At 67.2% G+C, this 20031-nt stretch overlaps 2 protein-coding genes across 26 annotated transcripts; one reads left to right on the plus strand and one right to left on the minus strand.

Moving 5' to 3' along the window:
• The first annotated feature begins 20 nt into the window (after window positions 1-20).
• TSR3 (TSR3 ribosome maturation factor) lies at window positions 21-2258 on the plus strand. Of its 4 annotated transcripts, none has more exons than XR_012000691.1 (6): window positions 21-169; window positions 342-561; window positions 654-847; window positions 1219-1395; window positions 1544-1696; window positions 1891-2022. XR_012000691.1 is itself a non-coding variant. In XM_072754185.1 (6 exons), exons 1-6 carry the CDS (start codon window positions 58-60, stop codon window positions 2069-2071), a joined length of 948 nt encoding a protein of 315 aa, XP_072610286.1. In that variant the 5' UTR covers window positions 21-57; the 3' UTR covers window positions 2072-2258. The 4 variants fall into 4 exon arrangements, 3 of the variants coding, with proteins under 3 accessions (XP_072610286.1, XP_072610287.1, XP_072610288.1); XM_072754185.1 differs by having other exon boundaries at window positions 1544-1607; window positions 1891-2258; XM_072754186.1 differs by having other exon boundaries at window positions 1544-1589; window positions 1891-2258.
• BAIAP3 (BAI1 associated protein 3) lies at window positions 2069-19267 on the minus strand. 22 transcript variants are annotated; one of them, XR_012000681.1, is made up of 36 exons: window positions 18872-19267; window positions 16392-16483; window positions 11523-11662; window positions 11161-11248; window positions 10953-11033; window positions 10517-10624; window positions 10066-10125; window positions 9879-9945; window positions 9577-9772; window positions 9227-9271; window positions 9017-9094; window positions 8800-8902; window positions 8404-8511; window positions 8217-8312; window positions 7985-8088; window positions 7593-7713; window positions 7146-7270; window positions 6979-7069; window positions 6797-6853; window positions 6606-6703; window positions 6454-6505; window positions 6234-6364; window positions 5852-5975; window positions 5633-5776; window positions 5430-5522; window positions 5145-5336; window positions 5006-5074; window positions 4838-4917; window positions 4662-4770; window positions 4280-4351; window positions 4127-4207; window positions 3928-4048; window positions 3722-3845; window positions 3440-3645; window positions 3008-3365; window positions 2069-2242 (listed from the first exon to the last, which is right to left on the minus strand). XR_012000681.1 is itself a non-coding variant. In XM_072754155.1 (35 exons), exons 3-35 carry the CDS (start codon window positions 11651-11653, stop codon window positions 3262-3264), a joined length of 3459 nt encoding a protein of 1152 aa, XP_072610256.1. In that variant the 5' UTR covers window positions 11654-11662; window positions 16392-16483; window positions 18872-19267; the 3' UTR covers window positions 2069-3261. The 22 variants fall into 22 exon arrangements, 6 of the variants coding, with proteins under 6 accessions (XP_072610256.1, XP_072610255.1, XP_072610254.1 ...); XR_012000677.1 differs by having other exon boundaries at window positions 2069-2390; XR_012000678.1 differs by lacking the exon at window positions 18872-19267 and adding an exon at window positions 17283-17716 and having other exon boundaries at window positions 2069-2390.
• Window positions 19268-20031: the final 764 nt, after the last annotated feature.

Consider the following 20031-nt stretch of genomic DNA (forward strand, 5'->3'; position numbering starts at 1 on the left):
GGCGCTCGGCGCCTGCGTAGACCCCGCCGCCGGGTGTGCGGGCCTCGGCTGCCCGCCATGGGCCGGAGGAGGGCGGCGCGGGGGTCGGGCGCTGGCGGAGGGCGCGCTCGCCGCCCCGCGGGCCGCTCTCTGGAGGCCTTCGCGGAGGACGTGGGAGCCGCGCTGCGCGGTGAGTGGGGCACGACCGGGGGCGGGGCCGGGGTGGGGTGCCGGGACCGAGGGCCAGGGTCGCGGGCGGGACGGGGGCGGTGGGCGGGGTCTCGGGCCGGGGGCGGGGTCGGGGGCCGGGCCGGCCCTGCGAGCTGCCCCTGAGGCCTGGTACCCTCTGCGCTCCGGTGTAGCATCCGTGGAGCCAGAGGCGGCGGAGGAGGAGGGCGGCTCGGGCCCGGCGCGGCCACCGTGCCCACTGGCCATGTGGGAGCTGGGCCACTGCGACCCCCGGCGCTGCACTGGCCGCAAGCTGGCCCGCCTGGGCCTGGTGCGCAGCCTGCGCCTGGGCCAGAGGTTCGGCGGCGTCGTGCTCAGCCCCGTGGGCTCCCAGTACGTGTCCTGCGCTGACAGGTAGGAGCGGAGGGGCAGGGCGGAAGGATGTGGTTGGGTCCCTAGGGAACGCGGTTCTCCTCCAGAGCCTAGCCCACCTTTGCTCCTAACAGGCAGCTGGTGGCTCAGTGCGGGGTCGCTGTCATCGACTGCTCCTGGGCCCGACTGGATGAGACACCTTTTGGGAAGATGCGTGGGAGCCACTTGCGGCTGCTGCCGCACCTGGTAGCTGCCAACCCGGTGAACTATGGCCGGCCCTGCAAGCTGTCCTGCGTAGAGGCCTTTGCTGCCACCCTTTGCATCCTGGGTGAGCGCTGAGCCTGGTAGCGGGATGGCGCCGCACACAGCAGTGTGTTCTGTACTGGTCGTCCCCGGAGCAACCAGAGGGCATGTGGGGTGGTCAAGGTGGGAAGGCCAGGGTTTCCGTCCCACTTGTCACCCCTCTACTTGCCCTGAGAGAACCTAGGGTCCTAGTGGAGGCTCAGATAGGTGGCCCCATGAGACGTGGGTAGAGGGCCTCAGGGGACGGTGGAGGCGGGTGAGCAGGCTCACTGGACCGGCGGAGGGCGTCTCATGGGGAGTTTCAGATGTCGGGACAGCTTTGGGGGTGCTGGGCGTGCACCCAGGATGAGAGAGGGATTGTCAGCATCCTTGGGTCTCTGCTTTCCTCACCGTCAGGCTTCTCAGACCTTGCTATCATTTTGCTGCGGAAGTTCAAGTGGGGCAAGGGCTTCTTGGACCTGAACCACCAGCTCCTGGACAAGTATGCGGCCTGCAGTGGCCCGGAGGAGGTGCTGCAGGCAGAGCAGGAGTTCCTGGCCCATGCCAGGGAGCGCCCCGAGGAGGAGGAAATCGGTGAGGCCTGGCATACACACAAGCCCCCTGGTTGGGTGCCAGGCCCCTCCAGGCACAGCACCTCCTGTGGAGAAGCCGGGGCTGTGGGAGGCTGGTCCTGCTCTGAGCTCACTCACAGGTCCCTTTCTCGCGTGCTTTCTCTCTCCAGATCCTTTTGACGTGGATTCTGGGCGGGAGTTTGCAAACCCCAACAGGCCAGTGGCTGGCACTCAGTAGGTCCTTGGGCTTCCCGGTCTTGAGACAGCTCAGACCCAGGCCTCTCCGCTGCCCCTGGCCTCAGCCTTTCCTGCAGATGGTGGGGGTGAGGAGGAGGGGTGGGTTCCTAAACACAACAAGGGTTTTGTGACTGGGAAAGGGAACGTGAAAATCCCACTGGAGAGAAGAACTGTTGGTTTTGAGAACACAGGGAATAGAAGAATCTGCCCTCAGGTGGGGGCTCCTGTGAGGGAGTGTGCCTGGGATGAAGCCCTTGGTGAACACACCTCTCCCTTCCAGGCTGCTCCCAGACAGTGGTGACAGCGACAGTGAGGATGAGTCCAAGGAGCGGGGACCTGATGCTGAGGACAGAGGAGAGAGCAGCAGCTGCCCTGAGGAGGAGGATCCTCTGGATCAAGGGGCAGAGGCCGGGGCCCCCCGAGACGTTTGGAAAGGAATCAAGAAACGGCAGAGAGACTGAAGTTTGCAGACATGTGTATTTCTTCACGACAGAGCAATAAGGAACTCAAGATACAGCAGGACTCGTGGGGACACAGACAGGCCTGGCAGCCTCAGCCCTCATGGCACTGGACTCTATCCCCATGCTTCTGACACGGTTGTGCTCTGGGGCCGCCGAGCCCGCCCAGTGAAGCTGCAGGCCAAGGACATCCCGGTGTGAGCTTGTTTCTTTGCACTTGGCCAGGGAATTGGGGGAGGAGGGGACGACGCTCAGTCTCCAGTGAGGCAGGCCCTGCCTGGGGAGGGTCTGGACTGTGGGGGTGCCGGGCGTGGAGCAGGTCCTGCGCGGGCATGTGTGTGTGGACACAGAAGGAGAACACGCTGGAGAGCTGTGTGGCCAGCACAGAGCTTACACTGACCCATCAACTTTGCGTCATGTCCCCAGCCTTACAGTGATGCCACGGGACCCTCTCTCAGGCCGAGGAGGTGGGGACCTATGCAGTTCTTAGCAAACATGTCTTATACCCTCTGGCGAAGGCATCGGGGTGCCCACCTTCCCCCTCTGCCAGGGCCACTGGGAGCTGTTTCCCGCCAAAGCTTGTCCAGACTCAAACCCCACCTTCCTGGCTCTTGGCCTTATGGGCCTTTCCACATGCCCCAGCCCAGAAAGAGAAGACAGAGCTTCCTCCAGGTGGGCTCTGTGCGGGGGCACCAGGAACACTGGGGAATGGCCTGTTCTTTGCTGAGGGGAGGTTGCCATGTCCGTAACTGTAGGACCTCCAGCAGCATCCCTGGTCTCACTGTCAGTGCTACTAGCACTCCCTCCAGCCTGTGGTTCTGAGCTCCAAAAATGCCTCCAGACTTGGCCTAACGGCTCCTGGGGAGCAAAGCCACCCCGCTGACAGCCCTGCTCTAAGCCCTGTGCCCGCCTGCCAGGGGAGCTGATGGGGAAGCTCACCTGGTGGTCGGGCGTGCTCTGCTCTGCATCCAGGGGGACAGCTGCTGGCCAGGCCCCACTGAGTGAGCCCCCAGACCCAGAGTGGGAGTGCTGCTGGTAGCAAGGGGTTCACAGTACACGCCACGCAGACACAGCCAGGGCAGAAGGGAGCTGGAGGACCAGCCACAGCATGCACACGACATGGCGGGGTCGGGGAAGGAGCCCTGGCTGCACAGAGCTGCCCGCAGGGCAGGATGGGGGCAGCTCGGGAGGCCTCAGGGGTCCGCCTCCATGGACTTCTCCAGCTCCTTGAGTCTCTTGACAAACTCCTGTGCCTCCTTGCTGCTGCGGCCCTCCAGCATCCTCAGCGCCGACCTCACTGTGGGCAGGAGGGGCAGGGCCAGGGTGAGACCGGACCCCATCAAACCCACCACCCCCCGGACCCTCACTCACCCTGGGCTCTGGGCCGCCGTAGGTGCAAGGTAACAGGCTGCCTGGCCCTCGTGCTCCCTCCCACCTGGGGCCGCGCGATGCCACCAATACTGCCCAGGCCGAGGGCCGCCTCCCCTGCGAAGTCATTGGTGGACAGCCAGTCATGGTCCATGACCGTGAACAGCACGCAGGCGCCGCGGCGGCGGCATGCCTCTGCCGGCACAGAGCTGCGGGCAAAAGGCGGTCACTTGGAGCCCTGCGCCCCACTCGGGCACATGGACGGGCTGATGGGTGGACACTCACAAGTAGAAGAGCTCATCATACACGGGGTGCAGCGTCCGGCTCTTGACCTGCGTCCTCTGGCTGCGGACCAGCGGGAAGAGGTGTGGTGGGCCCAGCTCCACGATCACGAAGGGGTCACTCAGGCCTGAGGGGCACGACCGCGAGCAGCCTGTGAGCACTCACCCAGCAGTGCGGCGCGGGTCCCTGTCGGCACCGCGGCCCCTCACCGTTGGCGTCCAGGGCGGGCAGGTCCGCTGCGTGCAGCACCTCCACCACCAGCCTCTGCTCTGCTGCCTCGTAGTGGCAGCGGACGCTCAGGCGCCCGAACCGGTTCTGCTCCAGCGACCTCTGTGGAAGGGCTCAGGCAGGTGACCCGGGGCTTGGGGACTCTGGGGGAGAGGCCACGTGCCGGGCTGGGCACCATACCTGCTTGAGCTTGTCCAGGTAGTACTGCTCGATGCACTCACGGGTGGAGCACTGGTGCAGGCGCAGCTCCTCCTCCAGTTTCTGCGGAGCCCACCGGGTGCTGAACGCAGGCCCCCAGGTGCCGCCCGCTCCCTCCCCCGGGCCAGGCCTCACCTTGTAGCTTCCGTCCCTCAGGCTCTCCAGGGGCAGACCCTGCCCCTCAGCGTGGAAAAAATTCACCAGGGCCTGGGGCAGGGCAAGGAGGGAGAGACGTCAGAGGCAAGGCGGGCCTGGGGTTAGTGGGCTGGGCAGGTGCGCTCAGGTGCCACACCTCAGGAGCCCCACCCCAGGAGCCCAGGAGCTGGGGAAGAGGCCAGTGCCCGGGGCCAGGTGACTGTCCTGACTGGCGGCCGGCAGAGAGAAAGTGCTGGGCTGCTGGAACCCCAGGGGAGCGGCTCAGGTGGGAGGGCCTGGCCGCGTGGGGCAGTGGGCACAGCCAGCTCGGGGAGCTCGGGGCCGGGCCGAGGTGCAGCGGGGGCTCCTCGTGCAGCCCTACCTCCAGCGTGAAGTGGAAGCGGCCGTAGAAGTCGGCGGAGACGTCGAGGTTGGCGCCCAGTGCCTGCAGGATGGTCTGCAGGAGCAGCTCCCAGAGGGCCTCCAGGACCCTGGAAGGGACGCCAGGCATGTGTGGCTAGCCCCCAGGCCGCACCCTCCCCCCGCCCCGCGGCTTACCTGCTCAGGTTCTCCTTCACCAGCGAGGCATTCAGCAGGGCCAGCTTCTCATCCAGGTACTTCAGGAGTGGGGCCACGGCCTGCGGGCAGTGTCCTCAGCCACACCGTCCCTGGGGCCCCCACACTCCCACCCGCGGCACCCCAGCCCTCAGCCGGCCAGGCACCCACCTCTTCATTCTGGATGGAGTCGGGCGACAGACTGATGTGCTGCACATACTTCCTGATGTCGGCCACCATCTGCGGAGGGCAGCGCTCAGCACCGGGGGCGGCGCTGGGGCAGCCCGGTAACCTCCCGCCCGCTGCCCACCTTGGAGGTTAGGTGTGCTGTCACGGTGTGGACCTCCTGCTGCAGGTCCTCGTCCAGGGCCTGCGTACAGCTGAGCAAAGGGCGTGGGAGGCCGCCCTCCAGCGCCGAGGGCGCCTCCGGCCATGCCAGCCCCCGCAGCACTTGCCCCGCGGCCTTTCGGAGAAGCTCCACGTTGTTGAGGACCACACAGAGCTGGGGAGGCATGCCAGGTGTGGGTGGGCGGCGCCACTGGCCTCACTGGCCCCACCCCGGCCTGCCCACAGGCCTGCCCACCGGCCTGCTTACCGGCTCGCTCACTGCCTCGCCTGCGGGCCCGGGCTGAGTGTCCACCTTCTTCCGCAACAGCTCAGTGTAGAAGAGGGTGGCCTCGCACAGGTCCTAGAGGGGAGACAAGGGCTCTGGACCTGTGGGCTGTAGTCCCTGGTCCTGCTGCCCCTCCAGACTCCTGTCTCCTCCCAGACTGTGCTCCCCAACCCACAGCGACACACCTGGCTGAGCTGGGTCCCCAGCGCCTGGGCCTGCACAGGGTCTGGCCACGCCAGGCGGGCCCACAGCTCCTGGATGTGACTGAAGCAGAGGCTAGCAGTGGCCGCGGAGCTGCTGTGCTTAGAGGAGACATCCATGGGCTCCAGCTAAGGCGAGAGGAGGCCTGGTTGCAGGACAGCCCTGGCTGAGCCCGGCACCCTCGGGCCCGGGTGCTCACTCACTGTGTCCACATTCACAGCTCCCTGAAGTCTCCACCTGGACTGGTCTCGCAGCACCTGCAGCCAGAGCTTCACGGCGGGCAGGAAGGGGGCATGGATGCCGGCCAGAGCAAGGGAGCGGATGTCACTGCAGCAGGAAGCCTGTCAGAGCTTGCCCTAACCCAAACACCTTGAGCCAGCATGTCCGGTTCCCAGCCTAAAGGGGCAGCTGGAGAGCCTCCCTCAAGGGGCCCTCGGGATCCCGTCCCAGAGACCTTCTAGAGGAGGCTGCAGGACAGCTGGGGCAGGGGGACAAGCAGGAGTGGGGACAGGTCTGGGGGCAGATAGAGAAAGGAGACTGACGGGGGTGGGGTGGGGAGAGAACAGGTTGTGGCAGGGCACCCACCGGCCGGGGATGCTGCTCCAGAAGCGCTGAATGTCTGCCAGGGTCAGGTACAGCTCGAAGAGCCCCGAGGCCACCTCCAGGCTCATCTTGGGGCTCAGCTCCTCCGTCAGCACCCATGCCTCCTTGGCCACCTGCTCAGGACGGTGGATTCAGGCTGCCAGCGTCAGGGAGACCCAGGCACCTACCCAGCCCGGCAGCTCTTCCCCACTCCTCTCCTCACCAGACGCTCCAGCTGCCGGAAGGTGAGGGTGAAGAAGTCGATCTCCACGATGCTGCAGGAACAAATTCCACACACCTGCTCGCCCCACCCGTGACCTGACGGCACCACCGACGGGTCAGGGCAGGAACGGCAGCCAGCGCCTTGGGCCCCACCTGTGGAAGAGGCTGGCGTAGATGCCGTAGCAGGCCTGCAGGTCCTCGTAGACGGCGTCAGCCAGCTCCACCAGGCCGGCGAGGCGCTGGGGCCCCGGCTGCGAGGAAGGCCCGGGTCACACTGACCTTCCGGTCTGCAGCCACGTGCGATCCCCTGCTCCCCCTGCAGCCATGCCCTCCCTGAGCGGCACCTGCTCGCGAGGACTCTTGGTGTTCAGGAGCCTGTCATACCACTCGTGGTTGCCTTTCTGCAAGACAAGCCAGAGAGGCCGCGCGGTGGGTGTGGGAGGCCAACAGGGCAGCAGGTGCTAGAGCTGGCCCAGAGCGGGGCCAGGGTGGGGGCGGCACCTGGCCCACACCTGCCAGCACACACCTTCAGAGCAGCAGCGATGTCCATGTTCAGCTCCGCCTCAAAGGGGCAGATTTCGAAGGACGGCTGGAAGACCTGCATCTTGCTGAGACACCTGCACAAGGGCCGCCCGCTGACCGTGGGCCGCCCGCCCGGTCCCCCCCACCCCGGGCACCGCCGGCTACACCCACTTCAGCAGCAGCTCCAGGCGGTAGACGGCGGTGCTGTTGGTGGCTGGAAAGTAGTCTCGGAGCTGGCGCAGCAGCCGCAGCCCAAACTCACAGAAGGCAGAGAAGCTGTCAGCCAGGCTCTTCTCCTGCGGACACCCAGCGTCAGAGCTGACCCTCACCGCCCTCCCCACGCGGTGGGGGAGGGAGGCTCCTGCAGCCATCTGCGGGCCTGGCCCTGCTACTTTCTCCCACACACAGCCTCAGGGCCTTTGCACTGGTCCCCCCCAGCCAGCGCCCACTCCCTGGGTCCCTCCCCCAAGTGCAGGCCACGACCTCCGCCTCCTGGGATCCCAGCACATGCCCTATCTCAGCATAGGCCGCGCAGGCCACGACACTGGGACCCCGCCCTGTGTGCCCACCGACTCACCCTCCAGGAAGCGCACTTGCCGCCAGCCTGGGCTAGCTCACCTGCTCTTGGGGCAGGGAGGACGCCTCCTCCCAGTGTGCCTGGATGTCCTCCAGCAGCCCCAGCAGGTAGCCGTAGTCCAGCGTGCAGGTCTGATGGTGGCGGCTGCTCACCACCCAGTGCCTGTGGGGACCAGCCCCGCCCACGGTGAGGCGCGGTTGGGGCGGGGACCCCCTCGTGCCCTCGGGCCATCCCCTCCCGGCACCGCCCCAGCACCGCCCCCGTTCGTGCCTCCCCCACTCAAAGCACCCCTTCCCTGCCCGCCCCTCTGCCCCGCCCACCTCAGGCCACGCCCCCTCCCCGCCAGCTCCGCCTCCTCTCAGCTGCTGCCACTCACGGCCCCGCCCCTCCCGCCCGCGCTCGCCGTCCTAGCCGCGAGGCCCCGCCCACTCACAGCACCGCCAGCTGCAGCGCAGACAGGTTGCTCTGCGCGCCGTGGAGGCAGAGCACGGTGGCCGCGGGCCCGCTGAGCTCTCCGCGCCAGCTGCTCGAGTTGCGCTGGAGGCGGGGGGGGCGTGGGTGGAGGGAGGAGCCGCCATGCCCTCCCGCCCGCGTGCCCAGCCTCCCCGGCTCTCCCCCACCCCCCAGGCGCCAGGTCACCACCCCGGTCCCGAGGGTGGGGCTACCTCCTCGGGTCGGTGCTCGAACTGCAGCAGCCGGCCGAGCAGCAGCATGTAGGACAGGAAGCCCGAGCGCCCGCGCCGGCTCATGGCCGTGTCCCTCTGGAATTCAGGCCCGCCCATCAACTGCCCTGCCCCAGCCCCTGGCAGGGGTGCGGCTGGCCGCAGGGCAGGGGACCCCACAGCTCCCCACCTGTGTGGTGATCAGCTTGAGGACCAGCTGGCAGTCTCCCTGCACCCGGGAGGCGCTGGAGCGCGGTTCCAGCTTGAACCAGCGGTCTTCACCCGCCACGGGCACCTCCTGAGGGGAGGGGGTTCATACTGGCAGTCCCTCCCCCCCCAGACTCTCTGTGGGACCAAAGAGACCACACAGACTTCTGCTTCCCACCCCACCCGCAGCACACAGTCGGCCGTTGGGCGGGGTGGGGGGGGTGCCTGGACACAGGAGGCCCCAGGAGGCCGGTCCTTCCCTGACCCCTGAGCACACAGCCCCACCCGGCCCAGGAAGGATGGGGGACACAGGACCTAGCCACCAGGGGCATCCCCGCAGGGTGAGCGCTCTGTGACTGCAGCCCTGGCCCCCACTCACCCGGATGGGTATGTTGAGACACCCCAGGAAGTCATCCGTGTGGTCGTCCGTGGGTCCTGCGGTCCCGTTAGCACGGGCCGACTTGACAATCTGTTTGAAATACCTGGGCGAAGCAGTGGGTTCCCACCTATGGTCCCTGGGGAGCCACCACCGGCTGGCCCACGTGGCCAAGCTGCAGGCACAGTGTCTGGGGGACACAAAGGTCCCATTGTCATACCTGCTCATGCCCTTCAGGCCGATGACTTCGTTCAGCTTCCTGCACGCTTCCACCAGGGACACATCATCATCATGGTCCCTGGGGGGCAGGGGGCAAACCTGGCTTGTGTGGAGCCTGGCTGGGCCCCGAATGTTCCCTCCCACCCCCACCCCCACCCCCCAGACCAGGTCCACCCACACCCTCGGCCCTACAGGGCCCAGGGGCCTATACCAGATGTCCAGGTGTAGCTGGTCCATGCTCACATCCTCGATCTCACTGTAAGGAAAACAGAGATAGCCAGAGGGGCCGGACACTCCTCTGCCTGGGGCTCGGGGAGGGGCCATTTCGGGAGCTGCAGGAAAGGGTCCATGAGCTCCAGCTGTGAGACAGGCTGCCTGGATTTGAAGCCCGACTGTGGCCACCAGGCCTGGCGCCTCTCTGAGGCTGTTCTGTCCTCTAGAAAGTGGTCCTGTGACCAGCCCCGCTTGGTTGGCTGGGCCAGGCTCTGACACCAGGTACATCCTGGCGCAGCACGCAGCCCCCTGCCCCCACCCCGCCCCCATCTGGAAGAGGGGTCTTACAAGAGGAAGTTCTCCTTCCACACAGGGTTCAGGGTGCTGCTCTTGACCTCGGTGACCTGGATGCACTTGGCCGGCAGGGGCCCTCCCCGCTTACTGCCTTTGCGGAAGCTGAAGCGCTGCTCCTTATGCGAACCCGGCACCTGGGGGGCGCCCGAGGCCGGCAGGATGCCCAGCATGCAGTATGGGTCACTGAAGCCTAAGACACGGTGGGTGGGTGGCTCAGCGCCCGGCCCCAGGCCTCCCCGGCCCTCCACAGCCACCAGGCCTGGGCACAGCCAAGCTCCAGGATGGTCCCCACTCACCATTGGGGTCTTTGGCCAGCAGGTTCTTGGCACGCACGACAGAGACTTTCAGGGCGTATGTGGGGGCCTGTGGACAGAGGGTGCCGAGGGGCCTCTTGGGGGAGGCTCCGTGTGGCCATGCCCTGGCCCCGCCGTGTCCTCTCCACCGGGCTGGCCGGCACCTGCCTGCACTGGGCGGCAGCCTCACCTTGGCCTTCTTCACACGCTCAATGGCCTCGGCGTACTCCTCGGGGTTGGTACCAAACACCTGTGGACAGCGGGCCAGTGTGAGGGCACAGGTGCCCCCAGAGCGGGGCTGGCCAATGTCCGGGGAGCCTCACGGAGCACAGGAAACACATGAGGGGGCAGGGGAAAGAAATACTGGCCCGTGGGTCAGTTTGTCCTTTGTACCCTTCCCTGTGTGTCCATGTGTCTGTCCCTCACTCTATCCTTTTGGGCACACCTGTCAGCCTGTGTGTGTGCCTGCCTGTGCACACCCATGTGTGGGCATGGGTGTGCCAACGGCGGGGCCGACCTGTGTTATTTGGGTGATGGTCACATCACCAGGCAGAGAGGAAAGGGTTGGAACGAAAGCAGTCTCTGCTCCCCAGAGCAGGGCGGGGTCAGGCCAGCAGGGAGGGTGGAACAGTGGGGCTCACCTGCTGCAGGTAGCCCAGTAGGGTCTCCTGGTCATCCACCTGGTCGGGGCCCATGGTCCCCGCACGGTAAAGCACCGTGTACAAGGCTTCCTCGTACAGCATCTCCACCTGCGAGGGGGGGGGCGGGGGAGCACACCCTGGGTCCCAGCCACCCCACCCCTGTGTCCCTCAGCCCTGGGCCCTGAGGGGCTCTCAGAGGGGTCCAGGCTCTCCTGCATCCCAGCCCCCACTGGCAGAGTCCAGTCCCAGCATCAACCTTTGCACCTGCTGGGCCCTCCATGGGTTCGACCCCTGACTTCTGCTCCTTACTCGCTTCTAGGGCCCCTGGCCCTCTCACCCCTGCCACCTTTGCTGTGCACCTGTCCCCAGAACCCAGGCCTGGCACACAGTAGGCGCTCACAGACTCTCTGTGGGGCCAGACCCCGGGCCCCCTTACCTCCTCCTGGGTTAGGACTCTCAGGCCACGGTTGGGGTCCACAGGCTCGGCAGGGGCTGGTGCCCCGCTGCGCAACAGGACCTGCGAGGGGCACGCGGGTGAGGGCCTCCTGCAGGGAGGACTCCAGGGAGGGAGGGAGCCTAGTGTGAGGGCTGGAGGCCGGCTGTCCAGGGGGGTGGCGGAAGGCTGAGCTCTGAGCTGCCCTCACCTCGGGGCACGGCAGGCCCTGTCGGCCTTCCCCCTTCTTGAGGATGAGGCGCATCTGCGCGAAGAACTCCACGCCATCACCAGGTTTCCTGCAGGGACAGGCCAGGCTGAGGTCAGGGAACCCCGCCACTCACAGCACGCGCCTGCCCCCCCCCCCCCCGGCCAGGACCAGCCCCCGCCTGCACACCTTGAGGCGATTGCCTGGGCCTCCTCCGTCTGGGGAGGGTGCCCTCCCACTGGGCCTGGGGCTCAGACCCCCCCAGGCTCCCCTGGGGGGCCGTGCTGGGGCAGCAGGAGAGGGGTGCAGTGAGAGAAGGGAGGCTGGGTGCATGTGACGGCACCAGTGAGGCATGGGGCACCCACCAAGCCCCTGCGGCAGGCTCCTGGGGGTCGGTGCCGGTGCTCCCTGGCTCTCCCTCGGGCCTCCGCCGGAAGGACGGGCACACCTGCACCTGCCTAAGCACGCTGCTCTTGATCTCCAGCAACGTCGTCATGGTGGGGACCTGCGGGCAGAGCGCACGCTGTGGCCCCCGGGTGCCCCCCGGCCCGGCGGTGCTGCCGTGCCGTCCCCAGTCACCACATGTGCTGCACATCCAGCAATGACAGAATCAGCTGGAGCCCACAGCAGCGGGGTCCTGGCAGCCGGGCACAGCCTCCCAACTGTGCTGCCCGTGGAGCAGGAGGGCACACCTGCGGGAACGGGGGCCGCTGGGCACACCTGAGGGGGGATGGGGGTGGGCCTGGAGCTCAGTCCCCAGGCTGGACGGCGCTGGGCACCCAGGGGGCCACGGGCACTCATGCTGCTGACCTGGGGCCGGTCCCTTGGTCTAAGTCTTCACGACCCATCTGCACAATGGGGCATCCTTGCAGGGTCGCTTTGGGGACGAGACAGGGCTGAGAGATGACGGTACAGTCCAGTCTGCGCTCCGTCGCTGGGAGCTGCTGGATCCCGCTGCGCCCAGGGCCACACTCCCCCCTGCCACCCAGCCAGGACTGGGACCCCTGGCTGTGCCACAGCAGGTGCCTGTGTCTCCTGGGGGCTTTGCTAAGGGGACAGAGTCGTGGGGGAGTGGTGCCCGGGTCACCCAGCCTGTATGGTCCCTTCTGGAGCCAGGGCAGGCAAAGCTCTCCCCGGGACCCCGGAGTCCTTGTCCTGCAGAGGAGCTGGGGCAAGAAGAGGCCACTGTGCCTGGGGCCTGCCCGGGGACCCCGGGACCCTGAGTGGCCAGCACAGAGGGTCGCTGGGGGTCCTTGCCCACCAAGCACGGCCAGGGGCAATGCCCCATCCTCTCCCCTGGGCCCACCCTGCAGAGAAGAGCACACTCCCTGTAGTCAGTAGAAATGAAAATGTACTGCAAATCCTGCCCTTTCAAGAAGTTTGGGGTGCAGGGCCACCACTCCGTCTCCCTCCCCGTCTGTGAAACTGCCCCCCGTCACCATGGAAACCGAGCCACAGTGGTGTCCTTGTGGCAGGGACAGAGTGGGGCCTTGTCGGGGGGTGGGGGCCTCCTGAGGCCAGCTCAGGCCTGGCCCCTCTGCTCCGTGCGAACAGGCGTGGACTGCACGGCTGCAGCCCGGGGAGGAGCTGAGCCGGTGACCTCAGGGGAGCCTCTCCAAGGAATGGGGGACAGCCCATGGGACTGCCCTGAGGAGTGTCACTGCCCAGTCTCTCCTGGCCCTGCCCGCCTGCACCATGGAGGAAGGCCAGCTCCCCGTTACGCCTGCACACCTCCAGGGGGCCTCAGGGTCCCTTGCAGACCCCAGGAGGAAGGGCGGGGGACAGCTAAGCTGCTGTGAGCTGTCCTCCTCACGGCACTGCCCGGCCCAGGCACCCACCGCTCCCCTGGGTCGGGCAACAGCCTGTGCCTCCCCCAAAGCCCCAGGGTGGTCTCCCTGTGCCCCCGTTGGAAGCCATCAGGGCCGACCCCCTCGCCACGCTGACTTTGCCACTCGGTGCCCGCCCCTCAGCCGCCCTGCCCCAGGCTTGGCAGCCAGCCTCTGGCATACAGGACACGTCACCCTCCCCAGGTGTACCACAGAGCCTTTGGACTGGCCGCTCTGGCCCCCTCGGCGGTGCTCACTTGCCCATCACAGAGGGTACCTCTAGGCCAGGCACAACCTGCGCAGGGGACGTTTCACTTGACGGTGTAGGAAATGGGGACTCGGCTGGATTCAACTGTACCTGCCCCGGATCTCACAGGGAAGTCGGCAGGGGCAGAGCCAGGTTAGCCCCAGGCCGTGCCCACTGTCCACGGACCATGCCCGCAGCCTGCAGGTCTCCCAGTTGTCTGTCTGTCTTTCAGTGGCCCTGGGGCTGCCATCCCTGCTCTGTACCTCCGACCAGCTCAGGCCACCCCACAGACAGCACCTGGTTCCTGATGCTCCAACCTTAGCCCTATGGGGCCCCGGGGAATGGTGGGCTCAGAGGGGCTCACCTGACCAGACCCAAGAGCTGAGGACAGACGGGCAGCTGGCTCACACCCTGAAATGAGGCCCCACCTCCCTCAGACTGGCCACTGGCTGCCCCTGGGAGCCTCCCTGCAAAGATGGGGGGCATGCGGAGGGGGGTGCTGCAGGTGGCCAGGTAGGCCTAGAAGCTGTCGCCCCTACCGTCAGCAGTGAGTTTCCAGGGGGCCGGGCATCAGGCCCCCCTTCCCTTCTCTACCTGTGGGGAGGAGGCTGCTACCCCCGCGGTCCCCTAAAGCCAGGGGAGCAGCCGCTGCTTGAGCTGTTGCCAGGGCAACTGCCAATTGCGTTGGCTGAGTGACAGGGGCTACAGGGGCTCACGGTCCCAGAGACAAACATGACGCAGGAGCAAGCGGCCTGAGACACAGAGATGGGGTGGCTGTGAGAATAAAATGCTCAAGACAGAGGAGGAGCCACCTCCCCTGATAATATCAGCCCCAGAAAGGGGGTACTGCTGTTCACGTCACCCACAAGGAGAAACTGAGGCCCCGGGCTTTGGAGCTTACTCAGGGCCACAGAGCCAGCAGGTGGCCGGGGATGGAGGCGGCCTCTGACGATGGCATCCAAGCTCTAGGTCCTGGCACCTCCTGAGTTCTGGAGTCCAGGCGCCCCCCCACCCCGCAGAGCTCCCTCCCTCAGCCCGCTGACTGGATGGGGGGGGCGGGGGGGGCGCAAGTGGCGTCTGGGCACAGGTGTCGGAGAGGTGGCTCATCCCCGGGGTGCCCAGACACTCCTCTCGTTTCCCTGGAAACCCTCCACTGCTTGGCTACTGATATTTCTGCACCCATGGCCTGGGAACCCGCCGGCACCTGACCCAGAGCCGCACCAGCAGCGGGTGTGCAGCTGACCCCCAGGAAGCACGTGCTGGCGGCAGGGGCCCTCCGTCCGTGGGATGGGCCCCAAGGGAACTCCCCCATCCCCGTCCCTCCTGGGCCTGGGCAGCGGCACAGAGCAAGAGGCGCCCGCATCCTTGCTCACGCTTGGCCACCAGGCCCAGAACCGCAGCTCCCATTTGTCCAGAGAACAAAGCGAGGCTGGCCAAGGAGCTTCGGCCACCCTGGCACCAGGGCCGAGCCATGATGAACAGGTCCACCCCGTCCCCTGGCTGTCCCCAAGGTTCAGGGTGAATGGGAAGTTGCAATTCTGCAGAGTGGATATTGGGGTTGCATTTCACACCGGGGGCGGGGGGCTGGTGTAACCTGCCTGGAGCCGGGGCTCTAAGCCTCCGTGTCTCCTGCTGGCCCACCTGGGGCTGAGCTGGCCCCACAGCAGGTGCACCCCCACCCCCAGATCCAACTGCTGTGGGGCCAGCTGGACTGAGCTGCTGGGGCCACCCACATGGTGAACAAACACCTTGCTGATGAGCACCTCAGAGCACAGCTCCCTTCTTACCAAAATGTGGTCCCTGGCGACTTGGGGGGAGGGGTCCACTGGTGCTCCCCTGTGTGTGGAGGCGGAGCGGCAGGATGTCCCCAGGTCACCGTCTTGGCCATCTATCCCCTGCCCAGCCCCCTCGGCCCCCCTTCACTTCCTGCAGCTCTGATCCCCGTGACTCCTTAGACAGTGCTCCCCAGCAGGGAACGCAGCAGCCGCAGCAGCGTGCATTACAAATGCTGCTCCCCGAGATCCAGTGGGAGCCTCTTCCCTGGGGAGGGCCTGGGAATGCGCATTTTAAGCAGCTCGACACTTGGACCTAAAGCCCTAGACAGTCGCCTGGGACCCAGTGTAAAGTGCTGCCCAGATGCTTCTAGAAGGAACGCATGAAGAGCGAGCCCTCCGCCCCACGTTCCTCCCGGGCTCCCCAGGGTCTCTACTCACCTGTCTCCACCGCGACATCCCTCCCTCCCGTCCCTCCCTCCCGGTGCTGCCCGCGGGAGCCCGGCCCTGCGCCCGTCGAGGCCTTTCCCTCCCCGGTGAGCCGTGGCCTGCGGGCGGATTGGAAGCGGGGCGAGTGCGCACGGTTTTACCGGCAGGGATGTGGTGGAGACGAGAGCCCCGGGGTGGGAGGGACGCGGGGCGGGGGCATCTCCCCGCCCCAGCGGGCAGCCCGGAGTCTCGGCCCGACCGCCCTGCGGGCTCCGCGGGGAGGGGGCGCCGGTCGGGGGTGTCCTGCTGCCCCGACCCTCCGGGTGCGCGCCGGCCTCAGTTTCCCTAGAGCCGAGGGCGCGTCTTCCGCGCCCCGGCCGCCCTCCTCCTGGGGGGCCTCCCCGCGCCCCTCGGGGTCCCCCATGGCAGGCGCCGGACTGGGGCCGTCGGGACCCGCGCACTCACCGGGGTGGGGCCGGGGGCGCGGGGCCCGGGGCTCGGGGACTCCGCGCTCCGCACCTGCTCCGGCGACGCCCCGCACCGCGCTCAGCTGCCGCGCCTAAGCCTGGGCGCCGGGGGCGGGGCCTGGCCGCGAGCCCCTCCCCACCCCTCCCCTCCCGCCCCGCCCCTCCTCCCGCCCCTCCCGCGACACCGGGGGGCGCCGAGCCACGAGCGGGTCCCGCAGGGTCAGGACCCCCGCCCCCGCTCCGGGCCCTCGAGAAGCCCAAGTCGCCGACGCCCAGCAGGGCCCGCCGGGCCGCAGGGCAGACGCTTCTGGAAGGGCTGACCTGGCCTCCCGGCCCCCTGGGTCCACTGTCCCCGGAGCGAGGGGTGCGGCGGGCATCGCCCCAGGACGCCCCGCGTCCCCCCACCCCAGGCCTGGGCGCCCCCCACCCGCTGCGCTCCCCAGCACCCCTCCCTCCCCGCCTCTGACACGCGAGCCCTGTCCACCCCCCTCACCTCGCTGCGCCGGTGCCGGCCTGCTGGTTCCAGAAGTCGGGGCAGGGGCCGCCGTCTGCATTAACAAGGGGCTCCTGGTGTTGCTGGGGGGCCTGGGAGAGACAGGGAGCGGGGGCTGCTGTTCAAGGTGGCCTGGGTCTCCAAACCGGCCTTACCTTGGCCCATCCCGCAGGCCGTCAGAGTACCTGGTACTTAGGGGATCCACCGATTTGGGACATGTTTAGTCCACGGGACCTCACCTCCACTGGTGAGCCCCGTCGGGGTGGGACACAGTAAGACGGGCCCAGGCCAGGACGGTTGCTGGGAGGAGGCCAGGGGCAGGGCGGCGGGGGGGGGGGGTGGGGGGGGGGGTGGGGGGGGGTGGGGGGGTGGGCAGGAGGAACAGGACTCAGGGGGAGGTGCCCGCTATCCCTATCCCTATCCTGCTGTGGAGAGTGGGGGTGGGTGGGGAGGGCGTGGCCATGGCTCCCGGTCAGTGAGGACCCTGTGCCTCCCCCATCACCCCCGGATGGGGCCACCACCGGCGTCAGCTCCTGGGCCCAGCCCCACACGTGTCCAGGCCGCCCTGCGTCCATCTGTCCCGGGGGAGACACAGAACTACGGGTGGAGGGAGACAGCCCTGCGGGGTGGATTCTCCTTCCAGAAGCTCTGCCTCCAGGCCCTGCTTCCATCCTGGCCCCGCACAGGCGGACAAACGTGGAGGCGGGAGGACAGGCGCCGCCCCAGGCAGGAGAGAAGCAGGGGATGGGGCACCAGCGACCCCTTGGCTTCCTTCTGCACAGGACAGGAGTCAGGAGTCCCCGGGGCACTGGCGGGTCCTGAGCCGAGGTCTCCAGAGCCCTCGGGGCCGGGGCCCCACACCCCTGCCCTCCTTCCTCAGGTTCCGCCAACCTGTTGGAACAAACACCCGCCTCGTTGCCATGGTGATCATAATGGCTTGGGGGTGAAGAGATGAGATCCTGCAGCTGCTATAAACAGGAAGTTAGGAGGGGCAGCTGCGCACACCCACACAGCATCCCATGCCCTTTGGGGAGCAGGGGGCGGGGGCCAGCCGCACGGAGCCATCGGCCCTCGAACTGGGATCCGTTGCACCCCCCCCCCACCCTCTCTTATAGATAAGAAAACTATGACCTGGAGAGGGGACAGGCCCTTCCAGGGCCACACGGCAACTGGCTGGGTCCCAAGCCCTGCCCTGAACCTCAGTTTCCCCAGGAAAAGATCCCCAGGCCCTCCATCCACAAAGGGCTCCTGGGGAGGGAGGGCCGGGCTTGCCAAGACCCGTGTCACACCCTCTGCCGCCCTTCCGTTGGTGAAGTGGTCACAGCAGGAACCTGGGCCCGGCGGGAGGGTTGGGCCCAGGCAGGAGCTCACGCCCTCTAGGTCCACGTGGGATGGGCCTGTGGCCATGACTGGCCCCCGGGTCTCAGCTCCTGCCCGCAGATGGGGGGTGAGCCCACAGTAGGAGGGAGGTGGGGGGGCAATGTGGAGCACCCACGTGTCACAGCAGGAGTTAGGGCACAGAACCCCTCACCCAGAGGGGTCAGGATGGGCCGGGCTGGTGAGGGCGTGGGTTCACACCCCCTGGGCTTTGGGCAGGCAAGGGGAGTGGCGTCCCCTCCTTAGGGCCAGGAGAACACCCCAAGAGGACAGCACAGCGGTGCGGACATCCCCGTAAGGCCACACCAACCCTTGAAAGCCACTCGGGGCACTGGGCCGGCTCCACGAGTGGAGTGCACAGCTCTTGATCTTGGAGTTGCAGGTTCGAGCCCCACATTGGGGGCAGAGATTACTTAAAAAAAATCTTGGGGTGCCTGGGGGTCCATCGGAGAAGCCTCTGCCTTTGGCTCATGTCGTAATGTCAGGGTCCTCGGATTGAGCCCCGGGTCGGGCTCCCTGCTCAGCGGGGGGTCTGTGTCTCCCCATCCTCATGCTCTCTCTCTCTCTCAAGTCAATAAATAAAACCTTAAAAAACCTTAAATAGGGCAGCCCGGGTGGCCGGATTGCTCAGCGGTTTGGCGCCGCCTTCAGCCCAGGGCCTGACCCTGGAGACCCAAAATCCAGTCCCGTGTCGGGCTTCCTGCGTGGGGCCTGCTGCTCCCTCTGCCTGTGTCTCTGCCTCTCTCTCTCTCTCTCTCTCTCTCTCTCCCTCTGCCTGTGTCTCTGCCTCTCTCTCTCTCTCTCTGTCTCTCATGAATAAATAAATAAAATCTAAAAAAAAACAAACAACCTTGAATAAATAAGGATGGCTGACCTCCTGTCCTCTGGTGGCAGCCCCTGGAATTGCAGGCAGAGCCCCTCGGTGTCAGCGCCGCCCCCCCCCCCCCCCCCCCACCTGGGCACCTGTCAGAGGTGTGAAGAGGGGGCATGGCCAGGGCGCCTGCCAGGGCAGGTCTGCAGGAATCTGTCCTGCTGCCTGTGGCATCCTGGGTGGTTCCGCCCGCAGCAGGGGTGGCCAGGTGGGAGGGGGTCTGGCCCCTCACCTGAAACGCTCGCTTCTGGGGCGATGTCCAGGAAGCCCACTGGGGTCCTGTCGCCAACACCTGCACGGTTGTAGCCTGCACCGAGCCAGGGAGGTCTTGGGCCTCAGGCCCCGGGGGGCCCTGCAGGGCTGAGGTTTAAGTGGGGGCTGGGAGCGGGGAGCCGGGCCACACAGGGCTTCAGGGCTGCGGGCGGGGTGCAGGGCAGGGGTGCAGGGCCGCCTCCCAGCAAGGCCCCTCCGGACGTGACCCGGCGACACAGCCCCTTCCCGCCCCACGGCCTAAGCCCAGCCGGGCCCCGCTGACGGGGCCACAGTGATGGGTCGCCCCAGACTCAGCCTGGGGGCAGCTGGGGACGGACTGCGGACCAGCATCTCCCAGGCCCCTCCCTGCTGGAGCAGGCTCAGACCGGTTCGAGCCGGCCCAGGTCCGCGCTCCGCCTGGCCCTCCAACCCCGCAGCTCGTCGTCATGGCAACCTCAACATGGAGGTTCCGGGCTGCGGAGGCTGCACCCTGCGGGGGACGCGTGGGGGGCGGCTTCGGCCTGAGCGGGCAGGGGGGCTCCTGGGACCCTCGGCCGTGCGCCCGGCTCTCCCGGGGCCCCCAGGCCAGGCCCCAGCCGCAGCCAGGCCCCACCGTCAGGGCCCGAGCAGGGGAGTCGCCTGCACCCGGGTGCTGCGAGGACTGCGTCGTCCGCCCCCGAGGAGGCCCCTTCCAGGGGTCAAGGGCAGCACGGGTCTGGGTGATGCCGGGGCGACTTGGCGGCACCGGCGTGTGCCTGGTCCCCGGGGACTGCAGGGGGCATCCCACCCTGCTGCAGGGTTCCCCCCGCCCCCCCCCCCCCGCCCCCCCCGCCTCTCCGCCGCGGGTCCGGGTCTGACAGCAGGGGGGTGGCCTGCGTGGCCTGCGTGGGGTGGGCCGGGCAGCAAAAAGACACACCCTGCAGGTGGCAGTTTGTGGAAACGTTTTTAATCAGGATTCTTAGATACAGTGGTTAATGTACTGCCCACAACTCCTTCCTAACCATCAGGCGCCTCATGCTGGGAACACACTCTCTTCCCTCACATCACACGGGATGGCACATCCCATACTCCTCCTGTTACAAGAGTCACATCTTTGTCAAGCCAAGGACTGTGGCACAAATGGACGTTTCGTTAGTCGAA

The sequence above is a fragment of the Vulpes vulpes genome, chromosome 3 (assembly GCF_048418805.1).
Source record: "Vulpes vulpes isolate BD-2025 chromosome 3, VulVul3, whole genome shotgun sequence".
Lineage (NCBI taxonomy): Eukaryota > Metazoa > Chordata > Mammalia > Carnivora > Canidae > Vulpes > Vulpes vulpes.

Bases quoted from the DNA above. Each gene is read 5' to 3' on its own strand.
- TSR3 (XM_072754185.1), top strand. From the start codon at position 58: ATGGGCCGGAGGAGGGCGGCGCGGGGGTCGGGCGCTGGCGGAGGGCGC. The intron at 170-341 runs GTGAGTGGGGCA...GCTCCGGTGTAG, and splicing joins CGTGGGAGCCGCGCTGCGCG to CATCCGTGGAGCCAGAGGCG. The intron at 1,608-1,890 runs GTAGGTCCTTGG...TCTCCCTTCCAG, and splicing joins AGGCCAGTGGCTGGCACTCA to GCTGCTCCCAGACAGTGGTG.
- BAIAP3 (XM_072754155.1), bottom strand. From the start codon at position 11,653: ATGACGACGTTGCTGGAGATCAAGAGCAGCGTGCTTAGGCAGGTGCAG. The intron at 10,625-10,952 runs GTAAGGGGGCCC...CCCCCCTCGCAG, and splicing joins GAGTCCTAACCCAGGAGGAG to GTGGAGATGCTGTACGAGGA. The intron at 6,704-6,796 runs GTGCCGCTCAGG...CCTTCCTCGCAG, and splicing joins CCAAGAGTCCTCGCGAGCAG to CCGGGGCCCCAGCGCCTCGC.